Source organism: Zootermopsis nevadensis, unplaced genomic scaffold (genome assembly GCF_977971745.1).
Source record: "Zootermopsis nevadensis isolate Lab colony 2312 unplaced genomic scaffold, Znev_1.0 Znev_ptg000004l, whole genome shotgun sequence".
Lineage (NCBI taxonomy): Eukaryota > Metazoa > Arthropoda > Insecta > Blattodea > Termopsidae > Zootermopsis > Zootermopsis nevadensis.
This window is the reverse complement of record NW_028259136.1, coordinates 3,391,071-3,413,734: the sequence shown is the minus strand read 5'-3', so window position 1 is coordinate 3,413,734 and position 22,664 is coordinate 3,391,071. Positions and strand designations below refer to the sequence as shown.

The window sequence follows — 22,664 nt, the reverse complement described above, 5'->3', positions numbered from 1 at the left end:
GGGATTCAAACCCATTGTCCCAGTAACCAAGTGGCACAAGGCCCATGCTTCAGACCGCGCGGCCACTGCAGACTCCCAATAGTAAGACAAAGGGATGATTAATGGTCATGACTCAGTTTACATGTTATTCTTTATTTTTTGTGGTACCATTATGTACTGCTAGAAAAGTAGAACAAGTAGAACAGTTGTAAACAAGAGAATCATAGCTAGCTTTATATTCTAATTTCTTTTTAAACTTCAGATTAATTTTTAACGACAACAAATTAAGATAGTAGATACAAATAGACTAATTACAAATAGCAGGAACCAGAAATACAGCAAATAGTGCCATTTTACAAAAGAAAAAATTGTTAAAAGAGTTTATATACACACCTATGGCACAAATGTGTTCTTGTGAACAAAGTAATGAACCTTTGGTTTCCATAAAAGGAATTTCATCACTAGCTGAGCATACTGTTTGCTTCTTAAGGATTCTATTCCATTTACTTAGTTACTTCTAATTGTACACTTAGAAACTGAAATTAATAGGTGTGGAGCACTGAATATGACAAATTAAGTGCTGATACATGTAGACAGGTAATATAAAATACACAACAGGAGTGCTCCAAGATAAGTTTCAATGCAGAGAAGCCCCATATATTAGTTGTTGAGTAAAGTTTCACCGAAATGTAGCAAGTGTAGTAGAAAACAACAAAATATTTGGCTGTTTAATGTGATCGATACTATAATTTAAAATGCCAGGGAGAGGAGAAGGTTAATTAACATAGTGACATGGAATATCAGCTAACCTTCTTACCTATCGAGACACTGATGCCTGATGTGGAAGGTGTAGATACTTTGGAATATAGATGGCAATTATGTCTCCTCTCTACAAATAACATCGAAAAAAGGGTTGAACACATGAAATATTCTGTGATGGAAATGTATAAATTATTGCAACAAGAGTTTTGCAGTAGTTCAACACTGGAGTGGTTAAAATAATGAAACACATTCACATTTTCTAAACGCGGCATGGCGCTTGAAGCGCGTTTGATAGTCTGCAAAGTTTGTATTTGCTGGTTTTGCAAATCTCGTATTAAACATTTTATTGAAATATATTAAATTTATTTTACTTGTTTTAGGAGTTTTCCAGTGTTGATGAAAATCTTTTGCAACCACGAATGTTGCTGTAATCAAATGTAAGCAAGCTTTAAGTGTAGTGTATAAGGAGGACGGCGTTTTGAATTGCCACACAAGGGACGTTCGGGTCACCTTTTCATTTTTGATGTCAAGGTTGTGGGGTTCGATCCAAGAATGTAACAGTTTGGGCGCAGCAAAATTTAGTCGCATGTGTGCTCAGTTCAGGAAATGCAAGGATTGAATGCCCAGTAGGTGTGTCATCTGACGTTTCTGGTTTTGGAGTTTATCACTAACTTTCATTTTTATATTATGTAAATATTTATTACAGGTATATGACAAGAAAATATGAAAACAAATACAACAAGGAAAATGTACAGGTGGAGGAAGTATAATATATGGGCATATGGAGAGTAGATGTTTATTTAATGAAGTGATGTATAAAAGATTCTGTTAGGTTATTGGGATAGGGGCTCCGTATGTTCTTGTGCTCATAATTTGTTTTTCTGTATGTTGATGTATGTTGTAATCTCCTTTCTATTTATACTGGTGGAATGTTACCTTGAGTATGTTTTCCTTACCATGATTAGTAACAGCGTGAGTGTGTTGTATTTTTCAAAGTCTTAAAAGAGTGTGATTTTTAAAGCTGTTATTTCTTTGATAGTCAGTGTTGATTTGATAAATTATTGCATTTTTCCTTCTTTTTTTTTAAATTGGTTAGATTTGCATAGCAACCGTCTTGCACCTGCTTTGATGGTAAGGCAGACTGCTCCCAATATTCAACATTTGGAGTACTAATATGCTGATAGAATAAATATGTTAATATAAATAAATCAGTTTTGGAAGTTCTAAATATTTTTTAATGCTGAAGCTTAAAATTGGGACATTTTAAATTGTATATGTAAAGAATCAAGTATCTACGTACATCTTTTCAGACCTAAAGCATCTTGGAAAAAATTGACATTGTGGTTTCAAGTTTGGTTTGATAATGGCAAGTTTTGCGGCCCAAGCGGCTATTAGATCAAAATGGACAGACTTGGTTGAATCTTCTCCATTCGACGTTCCTGGTGAGGTGTCATCAGGAGTGAGAAGTGTGGTGGGATGGCTGAAACAGGTTAAATTCTTAGATCCTTACTGCACTGTTCCTTTTCATTTTTGCTAATGTTTGACTTTCATGTTCACTCTTAAGTGTTTTACTTCACTATCTCTGCATGAACTCTGTTCCGTATATCCAACATTTAAATACCAATTTGTATGTTGAGCACTATAAAGGTTTATTGTTGCCATCTTGTCAAGCGAAGGTACTACTAGTACAGACGTGTACCTCTTACTGTACATTTCATGTTACTTAAAAAGTAGCATGTTTTTGTTTAAAAGGGTCTGGCTGTTAAACAAGCAAATCATGACAGTAGAAGCAAGTTAAGGAATATATGCGAAAAATAAAACCATTCTGCAGGAACTCATACATGAAGCTGATAAGGGGTTAAAACTAAATGCACCTATGGCACATGTTTTGCTTCAGAATCTCTGTTAGTAGTTGGTTTTTTATGCCTGCTGTTTTTAAATATTCTAAATGCTTGAGCATATTTGTGTGATGCAGGCATCATTAGAAGTTCGTCAGGCAGGCCGTCGTACTTTGAACACATTATCTGGTGGTGCTATGGGAGGCTGTTCACTGACCATCCTTCATTACAATGATGTATATAATATTGAGTCCAGAGTCACAGAGCCTGTCGGAGGAGCTGCACGTTTCTGTACTGCAGTAAAGTCTTTCTTACATCTTAACCCTCTGGTTCTCTTCAGTGGAGACATCTTTTCACCGAGCATGTGTGAGTATTATGAAGGAAAAGGTACTTATAAGAGAGGATTATTGTTACAAAGCAAACACACATTGAAATATGGATATTGCATTTTCTTTACTGTGTGTTGACTTGTATGATTAAATATGTTCTGTTGTTTTGTCATGTCTTTAATGATTAGTACTCTGGTGATTGTTTGAAAAAATGGAGTTAAACCACTAATCTCTCTTTTCTAAACATGGTTCTGACTGAATAATTCACGGTTATATGAATGTGAATGTTGTAAGGAGTTTAATTTTTATGGGGTGAGAGGGAAACCTGTTCAGTGTTATGAATTATTTAGTCTGTATTGAATAAGTGACTATTTTATGATTCATATTGGTTTTGAACTGTGTTCTACACACCACAGCATTTGTTTCTTGTTAAATTACCAAACATCATTAATGCAGAATGAAAGAATTAACTTGTGCAGTAGGAGGATGGAAGTAAAGTAATTCTCAGTAAAAACTGCAGGATTTTGCTTGGGTTTTAGCATACAAACCAGGACTTGGTTGTCTCTGTAAATATTGATTCTTTTTTTCATATAATTCCAATAGGTTAGATTTTGTTATGAATTTTTTGTGTTTATGCCTTCATTCCACTGTTTATCATGGGTTCTGATATTACATTTAAGCTAACTTCAAACATCATGCTGAGTATAATGAATTATTCTTGGGCACCAGTCATGTCAGGTGGTTGAATGGAGGAAACACCAGCATTTCAAGAACCATCTTTATCCTCATTCTCAGGGTATTGAAGTTGTAGGAGATCCTGTCCATCCTCCTTATGTACCTGCCCCAGCCCTGTATTATTGGCTGCACATTAGTTTCTGATCACACATCATGCTGAGTGGATTTTTGATGATGTGATGTTTTTTTAAATTTGGCAGAACATGTATGTTGAAAAATCTTATTGGAGTCACATCAGTCATGTATTGGTGATGTGTGGTGGAAGTATGTATATATAATGAGTACTGTTATCTAATACGTAAGCTGCTGAATTACAGAAAGAAAAAAACTATTAGTAGTTGAACAGCATTGCCAAGTAAACCTTTGAGGGGCCAATCCATCTAGTCAGCTACCAATTCTGATTCAGTCAATATGATACATGTAACAGATGTTGAATTCACTATTCCTTGTATGCATTGTTTTCATGTATTTTAAATGTCTTATTCTTATTTCAGAATATTATAATTTTTTTGTTGCAGTGAGCTCCTTCACAAAGGGTGAACAAATGGTTCCAGTACTTAATGAATGTGGTACTCATTGTGCTGTTTTTGGAAATCATGATTTTGGTAAGATGGCCAACCCCTTATTTATGAGGTCATTGGTGTGTATGGTGTTTGTATATTTCTACAACATATTTCTTTTCAGCCCTTTTTTCAGTGTAAATGCTTGGTCATACCAAAATCTAATAAACATATTACTAATTTTGAAATATGGGGAATGTAGAGTCAGAAAGATGAGAGATTGTGAATTAAAACTGAGCGATTCTGAATGTATCAGATGATGTTAATAATTGGGCAGCAATAAACATGTTACATAAGAAACAACAGGTTTTATTAGTTTGTCTATATGAAAATAACATCAGAGGTATGTACAAAAAGTGTTGTATAAAAATGTTGCATAATGACTTAATTGTTATTTGCATAAGGTAATCTTTGTTACACTCCACATACAGAATTCTCGCTTGCACTGATTGGCTTTTGAACTATTTGTAACATGATGAGTTAGTGTAGTGTGAAGTAAGCCCTTGACTTTCAGCATGCTGATAAATGTGTGTGGTGTTGTTTGTTGGTGGTGTTGGCATACTACTAATTCATATGTCAGAGATTTGAAATGCTGATTTTCAGTAATATCTACAAAATCTTGTAGGAAGAGAGGAGCAGTTACAAGAAGAAAAATTCACAGGGAATTTACATGAACTGCCATTTTTATAGGGCAAGCTCTCATTGATAAATAATCTTAATTTTTGTAGAAAAATATGTGTTTATAATAATGCAAATAGTTATTTTCTTTGGTTAATAGTATAAATGTGTATTCTGTTATAGATTTTGGTTTGGAAGTATTGAGAGATTTGGTTTCTCAGACAAATTTTCCATGGCTCATGTCAAATGTAATTGATCAGGAGACAGGGCGTCCATTAGGAGATGGGAGAATAACACATGTAATTGACTGGAATGGCAAGAGAATTGGCCTTGTAAGTATTTCTTACTAATTAGGATTTGAGGTTTTCACAGCAGTGAGTCTGAAGATGGCAGTTTGTTTACACAGCACAACCCAGAAGAGAGCTATCTTCAATTTATACAAAGTTTAATATTTTGTATTTGCAGTTCAATAAATGTCTGTGTTAGGTGTGAGTAGGCTAAGGAAGTTTATATGTAAGTACAGAAGAAAAAACTGGAAGGAACTGGTTACATCAGTGTTCTTTTAAAGTTTGAGATCCATTTCTGATATGTACATAAACTGATATTGTGTATGGTAAAACAGTATAAGGAATAATTGATTTATTTGTGTGTTACACTTAAAATTATTCATTGTCTGGAATTTTTCCATCTTCCTTGTTTAAAAGGAGAAACCATGACATTTCAGAAACTGGCTCTATTTCCGTCTTCAGGTGAGAGGTACCTACTCAGTTGGGTCCTTCAGTCCAGTGATGGAGACTAGCTCTATCTGACGGACTGAACTGAGTAGGTACCTCTCGCCTGAAGATGGAAACAGAGTCAGTTTCTGAAACATTTTGATTTCTTCTTTTAAACAGGGGCGATGGAAAAAGTCCAGACAATGAATAATTTTAAGTGTAATCCACCATTGTCAGAATCCTTTAGAATTGAATTATTTGTGGGTTATTTAACAATTCTTTTTCAGTTACATGTGGTACATGGTGTCAAGTGATGGGATTGCTGCAGTTGATGAATTATAAAGAATGTGGAAGGAAGTAGCCATGGCCTGTTTTAGGATACTATACAAGCATTTAACTGGAGGGACTGAGGATAACTATGAAAGCCTCTGTTAACAATAGTTGGTCTCCAGACAGGGATTCAAACTTTGACCTTCCAAAGTGCAAAGCAGGAGGGCTATCCACTCAACTGTTGTGTTCAGTATGAAGAATAATTGTGTTCATACATTGATGTTGGTCGTCTGGTTATAAAACTGTATGGACTTGTAATTACATGCAACCGTTTCAGAAGAACATGCTGCCCTCACCTGAAATGTTGGTATCTGCTTACAGGTCTGCATGGCATTACAATCTAGAAGACTGACACTGATTTCTTCACTGCCATAAGAACTTCATGTTACATGTGTTCTATATGTTTTAGTATAATGTGTCTAGGTACTTTTATGGAATACACAATGCACTTTTATTACAGGTTGGGTTGGTTGAACAGGAATGGCTGGACACACTAGCCAATATTAATCCTGAAGAGGTAACTTTCCTTGACTTTGTTGAAGCTGGAAGAAAGCTGGGGGCTCAGCTCAAACAGGAGGTGTGTTTCTCATAGGGTTTAAGAGGCATGGATTTTTCTATAAACACAAATGACCAGAAAATATTGATGTGTTTCAGAATTCACTAAATTTGAAACAAGAATTTCTTCATGATCACAGGAATGCATGCAGAACTTCTGATGAAGAGAATTCTTGCAAAGTATTGGTTTAGGATCATGCTCATTGGTAGGATTTATAATTAGTGCTATTTAACATTCAGTTTTTATCATCAGAGAAATACTAAAAATGACTAAGAAAATTATTAATATCTAATATTAATTTCTATCAATAACAAAATGCATACACAGGAGCTTTAAAATTTGTACTTTCCATCGGGTCAAGTAAAGTTTATATGGACAGGACATAATGACACATGAGGGAAATGAGAAATGCACATAAAAGTTTTCTCAATACACTGGATTCTGCTGATCAGTATCCATTTTTTTCTTCAGAATTGTTGATTATAGTATTAAACATATGTGTGGATCTGTGCTCTTACCCAACTTCAGAGCCAAGTGGTTACCACTCTTGCTTCATGTTTGGGAGTCTTGAGTTCAAATCTTGGTCTGGAAACTGGCTATCCTGCCAGAGGTTTTTATGGTTTTCCCTCAGTCTTTCCAGACAAATGCCAAAATATTACTTTAAATTAGGCCACAACTGCTTTCTTCTGTATCCTTCCCAGTTCCATATTTGTCACCCTGTGATGTGACACTAGTTAGTGCTACTGGTAGTGTTGTTAAATAAATTACAAATACCTTCCATTATATATATGAGAAGATCTGGTAGTTATATGCTTCATTTTGAAATTGTTCTCATTTAATTGAATATTTTGTTGTCTTGGCAGGGTTGTGATTATGTGATAGCATTAACACATATGAGAAATCCAAATGATGTGAAGCTGGCAGAAAATGTGGATGAGATAGATCTGATTCTGGGTGGACATGATCATGTATATGAAGTTAAGCAAGTAAGTAAATGTAGGATAGTTTTTAAAGAATGCTGTTCAAAAGCATTAAGGGTTATGCCAGTGACTAAAATTGAATAATAATTTAGTGTCTTAACTCTTGAAAAACTATTCTTAATCTCTGTACCTTGCATTGAACATAAATGAGTGGCTGTGTGATCAAAGCAGTATTTACGCTCAAAACATCGGAGCAAACAAAATGGTCAATTATATAGTGTTCAGTTCTTTTGTGTTTATTAATATATTCGTTTGTTTTTATACAGGACACTGTCACCAATTTAATTATTAGTTACAGCACATGCACATATATAGCTCTTACATAATGCATATTTATATTATTCGCAGATTAATGGAAAGTATATAATTAAAAGTGGAACAGATTTTCGTCGTTTCTCCAAGATCGCTTTAAATTTTGATAAGGCATTAGTTGATGTAAGTGTGGAAGAGATAACAGTGACATCTGCATTCCCAGAAGATCCAACACTCAAGCAATTACTGGATAAGTATGCAAGTAAGACAGAAATATGTGATCAGTAATTGTACATTGATATTAGAATATGTAAAACATTTCACTCATACAAGTAGGAACTGGATAAATAGGAAATGGTGAGGCTGCAACAAAGTTTTGAAAATTAATTGCAGGACGCAATCCAACAACAGTCACACAACTGTGGGACAATAATGAAATCAGAAGCCCCTATGTAATTTACTCATAATGTTCCCTATGATACTTTAGTTAAGTTCATACCTATTGCTTGTGCCATTTGTACACAAGCTATACAATTGCAAACGTGTATTCATGGGCAGAATGTGTGTTTATTCTTGAACATTTCTTTTTATCAAAATAATTTGCTGCTGTTCATGATGCATTTGGCAGTGCATGTCATGACAGCGAAGTACTGAATAAGACAACGCTACACCAACTGGTAACAAAATTTCTGCACACAAGAACTGTTTGTCTGTGATAAGTGGTCATTGAGTGATAAAACAACTGAAGTTATGGCTGTACTTATTTCAAGTGATATGTCAGCTCCAACAACAGGATATGGTTCATAGAATCTTGTCTTGGTTTCATCATCTTTTATATGAATGGGCTCATGTGTAGTAGTTCGAATTGTGTTTCAAATGGAACGTTCTGACATTTCTTAACCCTTTAGTATTTTGCAATGATATATCTCACAAACTTTGCGTTTTGTCGTTTGGATGAACTATCTTGTGAAATATTAGTACATGTGGCATTTCTCTTGGACTATGTCTACAAATTCTAAAGTGTCACATAGCAAAGTCATCATAAAAGAATAGGGAATTTGTGCTTGCTCTGTTGCTTGCTTTGTTTTTGTGTCAACTGAAAAATAGTGCATGAAATGTAAACTGTCAGAATTTTTTTTATGCTTTTGGCAGTCACTTGAGAAACACAAAATACGTTTTTGACAAACAGCCAAAGTGTTAATGAATGTTATTTGATATGTGTATACCAGAAAATAAGGGCTTCTTTCTCTGTTCTGTGTCCTAGAAGTAGAGACATGTTTTTTTTTGCAAATATGATGTTGAGAAGTTGTTTATTGTCACTTCTACTTCAAAAACTTCCATGAGCATGAAAAAAAACTGGAGTTCTTGAATCATATGTTTGTGTTTGACATTATAATTATATTTAATCATGCACACATACTCTTAAATAACCAAGAAGAATTTTCCTTGACAATATATTAGATTGCAGGGCTTTAATAGTTACAGCATTGTCTGCAACCGTATACACACATACACACATTTTGATAATATTAACAGCAACTCTAACAGAAGACCATAATGTAGGTGTAGAGGGGAAGATAAATGTTGAAGTAATTTGTTACTGTATTTACAGTTGAAAACATTTTTCCCAGGTGTGATGGAAGGAAAGATGGATGAAGTCTTAGGCTCATTTTCAGTGCCTCTTGATGGACGATTTGAAAGTGTTCGTACTGGAGAAACAAACTTGGGTAATTGGGTGTGTGATGTCATCTTGGCAGCTACTGGAGCAGACCTAGTTTTGTTAAATTCTGGGACTCTGCGTTCTGATCAGATACATCCTGCTGGAAACTTCTCAATGAGGGATCTAGTCACCATAATTCCCATGATGGATCCACTTATTGTGATCTCTGTTACAGGTAGTGCCTCTAGTCCACACTAAATTATTCAAGAGAGCATACTGAAGCCATATGCAGGATATTATCTTATTGATAGTAGTTATCAGAATTTATATATCCATGCTAGTTGTTGAAACTTGGCATAGTTGGTAGTAGTAAAGGTGTATTATTTTTCTGAACCAGGGATGGTCCTCAATCCAGATAAATGGGAGTTGATTTATGTTACACTGATTAATATTTAAATGGTAATAATTGTAATTATTTTGCTTTTCTCATAGGGCAGGACATCTTGGATGCACTGGAAAATGGTGTAAGCATGTATCCAAAGTTGGAGGGCCGGTTCCCCCAAGTTGCTGGTATTAGTTTTGCATTTGATCCACAACAGCCACCAGGGAAGAGAGTTGATCCTCAGTTTGTTAGGATAGGCGATGAGTACCTCGTACCTGATCAGAGGTATCGCCTAGCTACCAAAACTTACCTGTACTCAGGCTGTGATGGTTACTCAGTGCTTAAAAATGCAAAAGTGTTGGTAAGTTCATCATCATCTTGCTTTCTTTTTGCTTTTATAGTTGGAATTTCATGCAGGGCTCTTTATACTTGTTTTATACAGTTGGTATCATATTAAATGCTGGTTACTTTCCATTTAAAATTGACTAATGTATATAGTATTCAGTTATCTGAGATAATACATTAGTAAAACCAGAATTTATTTTTATATATTTGCAGGTTGATCAAGAAGTGTGCCCTGAAGTTGGTTTAGCAATTCAGAACCATTTTCAGGCTATAGATATGTGGTTAGGGAAGACAAAACATCATTCTAAACACCGCCAAAGCCTAGTCACGCTTTCACGCAGGTATCTTTTTTTTATTCTTGTTTACAAATTATGATTCCTTTTTCACAAGGAAGAAGTGCTGAACTTTAATACTTTAATTTATGCTTGCCTGAATTTAGGTTTTAGTCGAGTCATCAGAAGTATTTGTAATTCTGTTTTTTATCATCAGAAGAACAGTATATAATGTTCTTTTGGATAAAAGGAGTGTTCAGTAACATCCAAAGATGTTTTACATACATATTTATTACTTTGACAGAGATGTTACAATAAGTAATAACAAACCATGTATTTGTCCACACAGTTACCAGAGTCTTTGAGGTATTTGCCCAACAATATGATATCTGTTCCATTCCCAGTGACAGGAAATCAGATATCAGTGTTTGCACCAACTAGCATGCCTCATCTTTCACCTTAACATCACGTTGGAAATGTTTTCCTTTGAGATGCTTTATCAATGGTTTGAAGAGGTCAAGGCTGTACGGTAGATGGGCAAGACATTCCCATTGAAACTGGACCAGCAGTTGCATTGTGACACTGGCTGTGTGGGCATGGTGGTTTTAGTTGTGCAGTAGTGGTCTTCATTCATAGTTATAGTTACATCTAGCGGAGATCATGAGAAGAACAAGATTTTTATGTGTTTTAAGTGTGTAGATTTAAAATATTTCTAGCGATTTGAGATACATCAAACACAACTTTTTTCATTTTCAGACATAGTCTTGTTAAAATGTTGGATGGTGCAGGAGGTGAATTGGATGGTCCACCACCTATCCGAAGAGCTAGCACAGTTGATGTCAGTACAGGAGATAATAGACACTCGCCCAGTCCATCTCCTCCTCATCCTCACGCTCATCCAAATCCACATCCACATCCACCTCCACATACTCACGCTCAGTCACGCAGCAGACTTACTCGAAGAGCTAGCTTAGACGACTTAGAACAGGAATCTTGTAAGCTCTCTCCTAAGATTGAGGGAAGAATAGTCATTCTTACAGATGAGGTAAGATTGTGATGGAGTATGAGGATTTTAGTTTAGAAATACAACAGGAGCAGTGTTTTTAGTTAATCTCATAAAAAAGTGTGGTATAAGTTTATTCAAGGTGGCCATGAACAGGATGTAGGTGATATTTTATTTGGTAACTAAAGTATAAAACAGGAATGTTCCATATCCTACTCATCCATAATTGAATATTTCTAAAATTCCATTAATGAATATGCATATTTGTAATTCAAGTGTTATGTTCACGACTGGAAGTTGCAAAAATGTGCCTTTTAACTTAATCATATCTGTCTGTCTGTCTGCCTGTCTGCATGTAACAACTTTTGTTGCCATTAGTGAAGAAGAAGGTGAAAGGTTCTGCCAAGATATACAGTAATTGACCATGCTGTCAAGGAAGGTGGGTCCAGCTGTGATGTATGAATATAGTTGGTTTTTGCTAAGGAAGGATGAAGCTGTTCATAAGAGGAAAAAAATTACTTTATGTGAATTGAGTTTTTAACTAAAGTAGCATGTTTCATCTCAGTGTCATATAATTTTTGTCACTCATATTATGAGAATTTGTTTCATTACTGAATAAATACTTACTCTCTGTTGAATAAGGTCATTATTTCACATTATGTGGTAAGGGGTATATTTATATACGACAACATAAAGACCATGCATGTAACAACTTTTTAGATGCCATTTTTTGTGATTAGTGTACCCAGTTTAGTCTAAAACAACTTATTTTATGTGTGTTACTGAAAAAATGTGAACTTTGTTTTGTTGTGTAATTTCCCCTCTTTTCACCCAGTATACAGATACAAGCTATACCCTAGTGGTTACTGATTGTACTGACATTTTTGTGACATTGACTTGAGATGTACAGAAACAACATTTATATATTTTTCTTATGTTCCTTGTGAGTGCCAACACTCTACAGTACTGTACTGTGCCCTCATGACCAAACCTTGGCAATACTTGGTTGCTTTTTGTTGTCCTTTTCAGAGAAAATTTAGTTTGGTTGCCTTAAACCTTGAATTGCATAGGTCAAAATGGAAGTTCTGGTGTCATATTTTCATTTTAGATTTATTTTCCAAGTACACTCTTTAAATGTTCTTGTTTATATCATTCTGTGTAAGAAGGAGGTTGATTACTTGGTTTCACAGAAGTGAGCTGGCACTGGAATGTGATATAGAGATAGATTTAGAAACAAGTGAATAAGTATAAGTAGGCTATTATAAAAGCAAATTATTGTGGCACAAGTAAACAAGATAATTAGCTTGTGAGAAACTGTGGTGACAGGTTGTTCATAATACCGGTAATAATTTTGTATTTGTTGTAGAAACGCCATGAACTTATGATGGAAAGGCAGAGGCTTGAGGAAGACTCTGTGATTCCAGAAGTCGAGGATGAATGTTCACCACAAGGGAGCATTGACAGAGCAGAGATAAGCTAAGTCTTGCACTAAGCAATAAATTTTACTCTTATGCTCTCAAGTGTAGCTCAGTTATAACAGATTTCACTTTGGTTATACTGCCAAGCTGTTGAATGGTACAAGTTGAGTTTGTATATTGTATTCTTCCTTTTTAGTATTATAATGTAAGAGGAGAATATATTTAACTGCAAATTACTCTGAGTATTATTATTCCAAATATGGATTTTTAAGCCATGACAGACTATGTGCTGAGTGCACAGGAGAAGTTTGTAGTGTTTTCATCTTACATAGAATAGGAACCATACTGAAGAATCATGATTTAAATATGGACATTGATATAATTACAAATTTAAAATGATTCTTCCATCTACTGTGTAAACAGTTTATAGTGCATAGAAGTACCAGCTTTCTTTGGTCAGTCAAAATGTACGAAGTGCTTCCCAGTATGTTATTATTACATGTTGAAGAATGTAGTTTCTTATTAGTCTGTTTATGTATTTTATGATGATTATTTCTCATAGAGAAATGACATTCACCACCCTTATAAATGCTGTGATATTTCTTTTCTTTTCCTTGTATTTTCTTCTTGTTTGTAACTGATTTTGTTATAAAAGGGCTATGCAAAAACCATTCATCTTCAAATATAAAAGAAATATTCAAGGATTTATGGCATTAATACATTTTGAAATTGACCAACTTGCATAATTAAATTTAAATGGAAGAAAGTCTTTGTATCAGTCCCATTGATTCGTCTATATGTTTTCTTCAAATGTGGCACATCAGTATGAAGACATTTGAGGCAACTTTGTTAATATAGAACTCATTCATTAATCTAGTAGCTGCACATATGTGAAGACCAAATTAGTTGCATAACTCCAGTATATGTAATACTGTCATTTAGGAGAAGGAATCGGTCAGAAAAAAATCTGCGTTAAAAAGAAAATATTAAGACAGTTGGTACTTCCAGCTATTTAGGATGTATTATATCTGTAAATTGGAACGGTGTGAATGGGAAAACACTCGGTTACATCATATCCTTACTTTATACTCAAATCATCGCTGGCCTCAAGTTATATATCAATCCAAATTACATTACATGCTTGTTAAACCACCAGTAATATGTTGTCCTGGAGGAAGATGACTTCTGAAAAGATGAAATCATTTTTGTGTTACCTATAAATCTAAGTGGACGTATTACTAAAAAGAATGATGAAGACAATTTGGGCCCATGTAACATGTTTATACATGATTTACTTTGGCTCTGGGTTACTTCATTTAGAGAATACATCACTTAATTTTATATGAGCACATTAATACCAACCATTGTCATGAAGAATATATAACTGTTACAAAAACCTTGGATTGTCAAGATATTTTACTAATTTCAAACATTTCATCAAAACAAGTGGAAAGTTAAGCCCAATGGTTCTTGTAGAAAGTAGGGCTTCATGTATGACTGAAAAATTTGTTGGAAAATATGGTGTATAGTTTTTCACACATAAACATTCTTAGTTTTTCTTGTTATCTGATTGAATTTTTAGTCATATTTTTACTTCTAATGTAGATTAAAGGAGGGATACTTGTGAGTACATCACATTTACCTGCAAGGAAAATGTTTTTAGTAATTTCAGTGTTTAATAGCATAGTTTATACAAAAATTGTATAATAAATAAAATGTGTTGTTCTGTAAATCATTGCTTTTATAACAGTTTGATGGATATTGTGAGGTTAAAATAGAACTAAATATGCCTTGTGAAATTTTGTGGCTATTTCCTTTCATCTCTAAATTTTAAATTTTATGTTTATATATCTGTTCAGCTCATGAATACTTGATGCTTATATACATTCTCTTATGAGTAAAGGCCTTTATTGTTCTTTTTTTTACAGTTGTAGTGAACACAGTACAATTTAGGCAGTTCATACAAGTTTTGTAGCCTCTTAACCCTCTTAGTGCCATGAGCTGATTGGCCTGCCCATGTGGATTGCCAAACTTGAAGTCAACCATGTCTGTCTGTATTTCCTTATGGTCAATAGATGGCATGGAATACCATATGTAAACATAACAGGTGACTGGCCATGCTTTTGGAAGGTAGATATTATTTTTTGTAATGTTGACTGAGAAGACAAGAATAACATTCATGAAACAACTGGTGTTTGTGGGTGTAAGCATAGTGAGTTGTGCTAGAGACATTTTTGTTGTGGGAAGCTCCATTTCTTTTAGCAGTTATTTTATGAAGTGTGGTTCTCTTGAAAGGTGTGTTCATACACACATTTATCAAAGAAAGATATCAGCTTAAAAATAGCATTTGTTATGAATTTATTTCTATCATTCTGCACTTTACTTGCTTTTCTAACTTAGGGGGTAGTTCCAGGTAATGACTTAGCACTAAGAGGGTTAAAACTAATCTTAATAGTTGCCATCATTTGGCATATTCTTAAAAATATTGTTTCTTGTTTATAAAGTACTGTGAAGAATTATTGTCACCTTTCATCTTTTAAAGCAATATCCATTAAATAACTAGTCAAAAGCTTTATGCAAGCTTGACATGTTCACATTTTTTATAACAGCACATTTTGAAGCCATTATTGTCTACAGATTAAACTACATAGATGATCTGAAAGAATAATCTAGTGTATACAGTGTAATGTTTAGAGCTTATTTGTATGTATTGCACTTGCCAAGATATTACAGTTTTCATTTTGGGTGAAAGATTCAATTATGTAAAATGCCTGCACAAATCTTGGGCACCCTGAAAATTTTGTGATAGCATCTAGAATTTTCTGCATGTTATTCTGATAGATTTATATTTTTACATATTATTACATAGAATTTTCAAATTCACACCATATAGTAACATTTAAAATGTGTTTTTGATCTTATGTGTGTAAATAGGTATTTAATTTCATAGCAGCATGCTAAGAATAGTATTTCCATTTTCTGATTGTGTGTATTTTTTTCTGTTTTTTTCCTGAATTTGTACAAAATTTGTGCAGGCCTGGTGTACCATGTTATGAAACATGGGTATTCATTGTTCTGTTAGGATGACCAGATATCTCATATATGGTTAACAGTGTGAACAGTATTGACTTCTTCAGTTTGGGTTTTAATCTCATTTGTAGTTTCAAAAGAGGGAGTAACTAAAATAAGAATTACTTTATGAAACAGAATGTTTTTTAAACATAAGGGTTCAAGTGAAATTTGGGTATTTTTTTGGTGTTGTAGTTAATATTTCCTGTAAATTCTGTTACAGAAGGTTTTGGGGCATGTAAGTTCACTTGAACCATATAACAGTTGTAAGTAAACACATTGGCCAAGTTTCTGAAAGAAACTAAATGCATCTTAAATCATACTGCATTTTTGAATTATATTATTGATTTTTGTATAAATGGATTAGAAAATTAAAAATAACATCTTGTCTATACTAGTCTTTTCTGGTCCCCTTAGCAAGTTGAAACTGTCACCATTTTCCCTCCACTCGTTTCTAGTCACTTTTTCTGCCAAATCATCTTAAAAACCATTTTTAAACAGATTACTGTTTTTCACAAATAACTGTTAATGTAGTTTTTACCAGTGCTCGCTTTATTACAGTATTTTAATTTTTTTAACACTATACTGTAATAAATGCTTAGTGTGTTACAAGGTTTATCATAGGCTTCACAAATCATTATTTTTATTGATGATGATGCTGCTGCTACTATTACTAATGCTGCTGCTACTACTACTACTAACTTCTACTACTATGAAATGTTTTATTTTTAAGAACTGTGCAGTTGTGTTTGGGTAATGCCAGATACTTTTTGTGCAAGAGTGATTCTGCCATTGTAGTAATAGTAGTAAATACAATACTATATTATTCTGAATGTAGGTAGCATATAGTTAGTCAAATACAATTTTATGTAATTTAATACAATATGAAATATTTATCTTCCTGCTGAACCATGTTGTTTGTAAGAGGAAATTAACATTTTATATCTCTTCTAGCTTTTATTTTGGAGGTTTGAGAAGCAGTTCTTGTCATTAATGTTAATAAATGTTTACAGTTTAGTAAACATCTGAAATTCCACATAGCATTTGTATGGAGATACCCCAGTGGTTGATAACAATTGCCAGAATTACAGAGTGGATGTAGGTAACAATTGTTATTCATTGTATTATTCAGCCAGGAATAGCTCAGTTGGTATAGTGACTTGACTAGACTAGACTAGACTATACTATACTATACTATACTATACTATGGGCTGGACAACCAGGGTTTGATTCCCAGCTTTAGCTACTGTATCCAGACTGACTCTGGTAACCACCCAGCCTCTCTCCAGTGGGTACTAGGGTTTCTTTCCCCAGGGGTGAAGCTGACCACTCACCTCCATCAAGAGAAGTGGAGATATTCCTTCATATCTCTTTGTGGCATGGTGCCTAATTAAGCACCAGCTGCAACTTTGCTCTTTTTTACCATTTACTATGGCACATTTGAAAAGTCTGAACATATTTGTATTTCATGGTTGCATATCTTTAACAGTTGTGAAGCCATGCATTTGTTTCTTATAATGCAGTTTACGTAAATGCAGTTTCTAAACTTGTATTAGTGCTACTTTAGAAATTTCAGTAACTGAATTAAGCAATGAGTATTATAATACAGTAATTAATGATGGATTGTTGTTTCATGCATTCATGTAGGAGATTTGAGAAATTACATGTATTTTTGAGTTCACAATATTTGTAGTTTGTTATATGTCCACTTAATAGTGTTTGCAGTGATAGAGGAATGCCATTTTTACACGTTGCTGATGCCTAGTACTATAACCATCTGCCTCCTCTTGTAAGCACTGATTGTTGCTTTAATGTTTGTAAGTCTTATTATGATTATTCAAATAATTGTTGTAAATACAGTGACAAGTAGGTTTAAGTGCATTGGCAGAAAAATATAAATACTCCAATTGTTTATATGAATTATAAATGTCCAGTCCAACATACATGATCTTTGTTTCATGGAATATATTACATTTGTACAAAAATTATTACATTTACACCACCATGGTTAATAATACTGGTTGATATATATATAGGTATTCTTTATTTTTATTACTCTTTTGCTTATGCTCAAGTAAAGCAATGTAAAAGACAACGACATGCCTATGTAAGACAGTAGATACATGGTACTTACCAAATACTCACTTTGAATTTTACAGAGCAAATGACAGGAATGAAACAAAAAACATTTCCATAATTACTGACTGAAGTAAAGAAATTTGCTTGGTGGATGCATTGTAGGACTATCTTGTATTACTTAAAAGTAATTGGGTAATCAGATATTGACCACTGCAGAGAATGTTGATATGCTTTCTAATGTCTTAATATTGATGCATTGATTCACAGGTAAAAGTTTTCATTTACTTAAATTGAAAATGTTCTATAACTGTAGAAGGTGGAAGTATTAGATAATAAGCACTTTGCTTCTGTAAAAGATCAGTATTTGTGGATGTATATGTGTTCATTAGTAATGTGACCTAATATTTTTCTGCATTTCTGAAATGAGGTTGATACGGTAGGAGACTGCTTGCTAATCCAGAACAGAAGTACCTTGTTTTGTGTAGACAAATGACACCAGATACAAGCCACTATTTGGTTTCAACAAATTTTGTGTAAAAGTTTTGTTCTTGGTTTATTTAATGATGCTTTAGCTCGGCATTAAATGATAGGATGATTAGTGAATAAAGAATTGCAGCAATAAATATTATGTATATTTATTTTAATTGAAAATGGTTTTGGTTTACACAGTATTATGCAATTAAAACTGAAAATTATGGAAGTAAATTTCTTTGCTTATGTTCAGTTAATTGTGTGAAGTGTTTTGGATTATTTTCTCAGTCTTACACTTATAATAATTTTTAATCATCATCCTCCCATGTGACATTGATAAAATTACAGTTTATTCTTGTTCAGTTCACATTTGTAATTACACTATTGATTGACAATTTACAAATTATGTGAGAAATTAAAAGTAAGATTATCAGCATTGTAAATTATTTTCCCCATAGCCACATGTGTAATTCACATAGCCTTTACAATCTCTTTGCATAGAGTACATAAAATGAACACATAATAGGAGGTTGTGAGTCTTCCTGCGTGTTTCACCTTTAAAACTGCTGTATGGCTTTTGATTAGAAAATAGTATTATTAGAACAGATCATCAAGCAAAAGGGTTGTTCCTAACAAAACACAGATTCCATTACAATCTATAACAATTATTTCTAACACTTTTTGATATGAGATATATTTAAAAATAATTTATGCCTGTATGAATATATGTACTGTTCATTATTTTTGTAAATCATAGATGTATTGGTATGCAGTGTAGTAGTATCTGTATTGTTTAATAGGTCAGCATTATATTTGTGTCTGAATTATGAACATCAGGACTGAAGAGGAATGTAATTCACAGGAATGTATTTGGTAAATATGTTTTCTCCAAATTGGTGTACAAATTTTATTGTGCTCTACATTGATGCCTTCTTACTAACTACACCAAATATTTGTTGCTTGTAGATCATGATACATCCATTAAAAAAAAGAAAAACCAATAAAATATGTAAATATTTTTGTTACATGTTCCGCAGAAAAATTATTTTTAGACATTACATCCTTCCTAATGTTGCTTGTCCTGTTTCATCAATTTTTATATCCTTGCCCACATTGGTAATACACATTTTCAACACCCATAACCCTTCCACTGCAGTGAAAGTACATCTTTACACTGCACAGATGTTCAGAATAGGACAAAATGAGATTTTTGTGTGCACTCATTTTGTGTAATAAGTACTGTACTTATGGCAGACATCAACATTTAAAGGTGTAGGAGAGTGTCTATGGGTGAAAGTCCCTATTTAAATGTTTTGGAGAATATGATAAATGTCTTTGTGGTAATGGTCATCCCTCCATATTCATAGCTAATGTTCCAACAATATATTATCATAAATTTTCTTCAGAATGCTTCCTTTCGTGCAGCTACATGAGCTTTTCAATATTTAATCCATGCATGCTACATCATGATACATTTCAGTCTGTGCTTTGTTGTACCAGCAGCATCTAGTAAATTTAGCATATTTTATTTTTGTGAGATTTCAGGTTCTCATGGTGGTGAATATAAAGATGGCTGTGAAGTCTTGTAGACATTTACTGACATTTCAGTAAGCACCTCTGAAACATTGGTAAACTTCCAGATTACAAGGCGCAGCAAATTAGGAGACAGCCATATTCTTCTATATAGGTAACCAGTTGACACAGCTGATTGCCCTAGAAGATTTTATTCATATTCTTTTATTTTTGTATTTTCTGCATATCTTTACCTTTCAGAAGACATGGAATGAAATGTAAAAGCTGAGAAGAGGGAAAATACTAATACACAATTCACTGAAAGGCTTCATATGTGTATCAGAGTCCATGAACATATGCATTATCATCTTAGGAAGGTATATGTAATTAATACAGATGTATGCCTGTATGTAGTCATAGCCACAAAGTAAAATTTTGTGAAAAATGGGCCAGTAACAATTGATTTTGATATTTGTGTAATAAAATAAGTTTTTAAAAAAACACCTAGACAAATGAAGTTCTGCATGTTATACTGAGATTGAACATTGCTGTTGAGTTGTTAGCATTCCTGCTGGAATGTCCTGGATTCATATCTTGGTCTGTTCTTTGCTACAAAAGCTAAGCAGTTGAAATGTGTCATTAAATACATCAAGAATCTATCAGTCATGTGTTGCCAAGTTTACATTACGTGACATTTCTGGATTAATGCACAAGTAAAGTTTACATTACATGCCATTAAATGTTTCTACAAGTTTCTCTAATTATTAATAAATAAATAAATTACTTTCAATAGAGCAAATAATAATAATGAATTGGAAAGGATGGTGAAGAAAGCATGTCTGTTTTAAGGAACTGCCATGGCATTCACCTGGAGACTGATGGAAATGGGCGTAGTTTACTTTATTTGGATATTAAATGATTCGTAAGAAAGAATATATAGATCTAAAAATAAATTGTGCTCAAATAATAAGGACTGCCTGCTGGTCATGCCTAAGTAATGGCACATTTCATTATAGAACAAGGGCATAGCATATACATACTTACAAAAACATACAACTGTTCTGCTAATAACTTATAACTAGTCTTTTATGAGGCATGTTCAGCCAGTTTTATTATATTTAATAACACTAATTTATTTTAATATTACTAATACATATAATTTCTATAAAACAAATTAACAGCAGTCCAAGTTCATTTTATATAACTTGACTTCTCAGCACAAAATCAGTCACTATAAATCAGCTTTTGGACCCATATTTAGGGGAATGGCCTGCAATTCTGTCCTCATACACAGAAATTCACCAGATACACACATGATTGTTAGACACACCAAGTTCAGCAACCACCAAGAAAAAGCACTGGGAAAGTGACCATTATAATACCAACAAACGATCAAATGGATAAGATGAGCAGTTGATGAAAAGTCCAAGCACTGCTTTGTTCGCTGAACAATAAACCACAACCCAAGAGCTCTGTAACAGATACAAATATATTTGTCAATGTCTTACAGTTGGATCAGGGACAGATGAAGAAAGTGGGAAACAGGATTTTACATTATGATATTTGTACAGCTCATCTAGTCAAATCAAGGATTTTGGATAACATTTGCAGACCATCCAAGACATTCATACCTCTCTTCCATCTCAGAAAAGATGTTTATCAAATTTGAAAAGTGGTGTCATTAATAGGACAATATCATAATTAGTGTTCTGCCAAGAACTTACCCAATTAATGCATTCAGAACAAATGCTGTTATAATGAGTTTGCCACCAAAATCTCGTACATGGATTTCCTGTAAAAAAGAAAACAGAAAATTATTAGTTGGTAAATCTTTGCTTCAAAGAATATTCAGTGTAGCATAAATATAAGGAATGCAAGTAATATTATGTTTGACACTTTTGATAATTATAAATGTTTGCAAGTGAGTCAATATTGTCAACATACTTATATATTTATACACATCAATATTGATTGAACAGTTTCCATGCTATGAATATCTTCTCACTTGGAAACATTAACTAATTCTACTTAGAACATCTTTATTGTTTGACAACAATTAGCTTTTACCATCATGATTGAAGACAAAGGAATCATGATGAACTTACACAACATATGTGGCAAAGAAGCATGAACATTAAACATAACTTAATACATCATAGTGTGATAAATGTCATTATTTAAGTGCTGTGTATTATTGTTTGCAGAACTCTTTTATGTATGGAACCCTCAACTTTAAGGTTACTTCCTACAGGTATCAATTTGCTTGCAACTTTACCATGATGTGGAGGCAGATTATATCAAACTAAACAGTCACCTGATATTTAAAGAGATGATCAAGGGATCTAGATGAACCAACAAGAAGGTCCATGAAAACCATCCACAATCCCAGACCAACATACAAAACACACTGGAGAGCTATTATTTGTGATATTATAAGCAGAGGATCCCACGTTGTATTACGAAACTGTCCGGTCACCTTCTTCATTATGTCAAGCGAAAATGCTAATAAAAATATTAATTATATTGATTTACAATTCTATACCAACACGGGCACCATCTGTGCTAGGTTAAGACTGACAGACAATTCGTATATTCATTCCATGTTTCAGTTCATCAAAATATTCTCCGAACAAACGTAATCATGTCAGATTTTTAAAATAATGTTCCTCATTATACGTGTTTGACGCCAATACCGAATGAAAACTGCAAGCTTCACAGTATTTTTACACAAAATCACCAACTGCACCCCATCCAGCTGTTCTACAGGTTTGCAAACCTGAATTGTGACTGCATGTTCTTCT

General features: G+C 33.6%; 2 protein-coding genes across 7 annotated transcripts; one reads left to right on the top strand and one right to left on the bottom strand.

Annotated features, from left to right (window-relative positions):
* The first annotated feature begins 930 nt into the window (after positions 1 to 930).
* Positions 931 to 19,376, top strand: LOC110830860 (uncharacterized). 6 transcript variants are annotated; one of them, XM_022066200.2, is made up of 13 exons: positions 935 to 1,178; positions 2,052 to 2,230; positions 2,717 to 2,945; positions 4,162 to 4,248; positions 5,005 to 5,153; positions 6,325 to 6,441; positions 7,284 to 7,406; positions 7,749 to 7,914; positions 9,284 to 9,547; positions 9,805 to 10,055; positions 10,253 to 10,380; positions 11,068 to 11,356; positions 12,681 to 19,376. In XM_022066200.2, the coding sequence occupies exons 2-13, from the start codon at positions 2,105 to 2,107 to the stop codon at positions 12,792 to 12,794; spliced, it is 2,043 nt and encodes a 680-aa protein (XP_021921892.1). In that variant the 5' UTR covers positions 935 to 1,178; positions 2,052 to 2,104; the 3' UTR covers positions 12,795 to 19,376. The 6 variants fall into 6 exon arrangements, with proteins under 6 accessions (XP_021921897.1, XP_021921892.1, XP_021921893.1 ...); XM_022066201.2 differs by having other exon boundaries at positions 935 to 1,367; XM_022066199.2 differs by having other exon boundaries at positions 935 to 1,371.
* Positions 19,245 to 22,663, bottom strand: Sys1 (Sys1 golgi trafficking protein). Its single transcript, XM_022066219.2, has 3 exons — positions 22,178 to 22,663; positions 21,588 to 21,655; positions 19,245 to 21,335 (listed from the first exon to the last, which is right to left on the bottom strand). Exons 1-3 carry the CDS (start codon positions 22,346 to 22,348, stop codon positions 21,095 to 21,097), a joined length of 480 nt encoding a protein of 159 aa, XP_021921911.1. The 5' UTR covers positions 22,349 to 22,663; the 3' UTR covers positions 19,245 to 21,094.
* Between the last annotated feature and the right edge of the window lies 1 nt (position 22,664).

Excerpts from the sequence above, each read along its gene's own strand:
- LOC110830860 (XM_022066200.2), top strand. The coding sequence starts at position 2,105 with ATGGCAAGTTTTGCGGCCCAAGCGGCTATTAGATCAAAATGGACAGAC. Across the intron at positions 7,915-9,283 it reads ATTACTGGATAAGTATGCAA|GTGTGATGGAAGGAAAGATG; the intron begins GTAAGACAGAAA and ends CATTTTTCCCAG. Across the intron at positions 9,548-9,804 it reads TATTGTGATCTCTGTTACAG|GGCAGGACATCTTGGATGCA; the intron begins GTAGTGCCTCTA and ends CTTTTCTCATAG.
- Sys1 (XM_022066219.2), bottom strand. The coding sequence starts at position 22,348 with ATGAAGAAGGTGACCGGACAGTTTCGTAATACAACGTGGGATCCTCTG. Across the intron at positions 21,656-22,177 it reads ATCATCTCTTTAAATATCAG|GAAATCCATGTACGAGATTT; the intron begins GTGACTGTTTAG and ends TCTTTTTTACAG. Across the intron at positions 21,336-21,587 it reads GTTCTGAATGCATTAATTGG|AGCTCTTGGGTTGTGGTTTA; the intron begins GTAAGTTCTTGG and ends TATCTGTTACAG.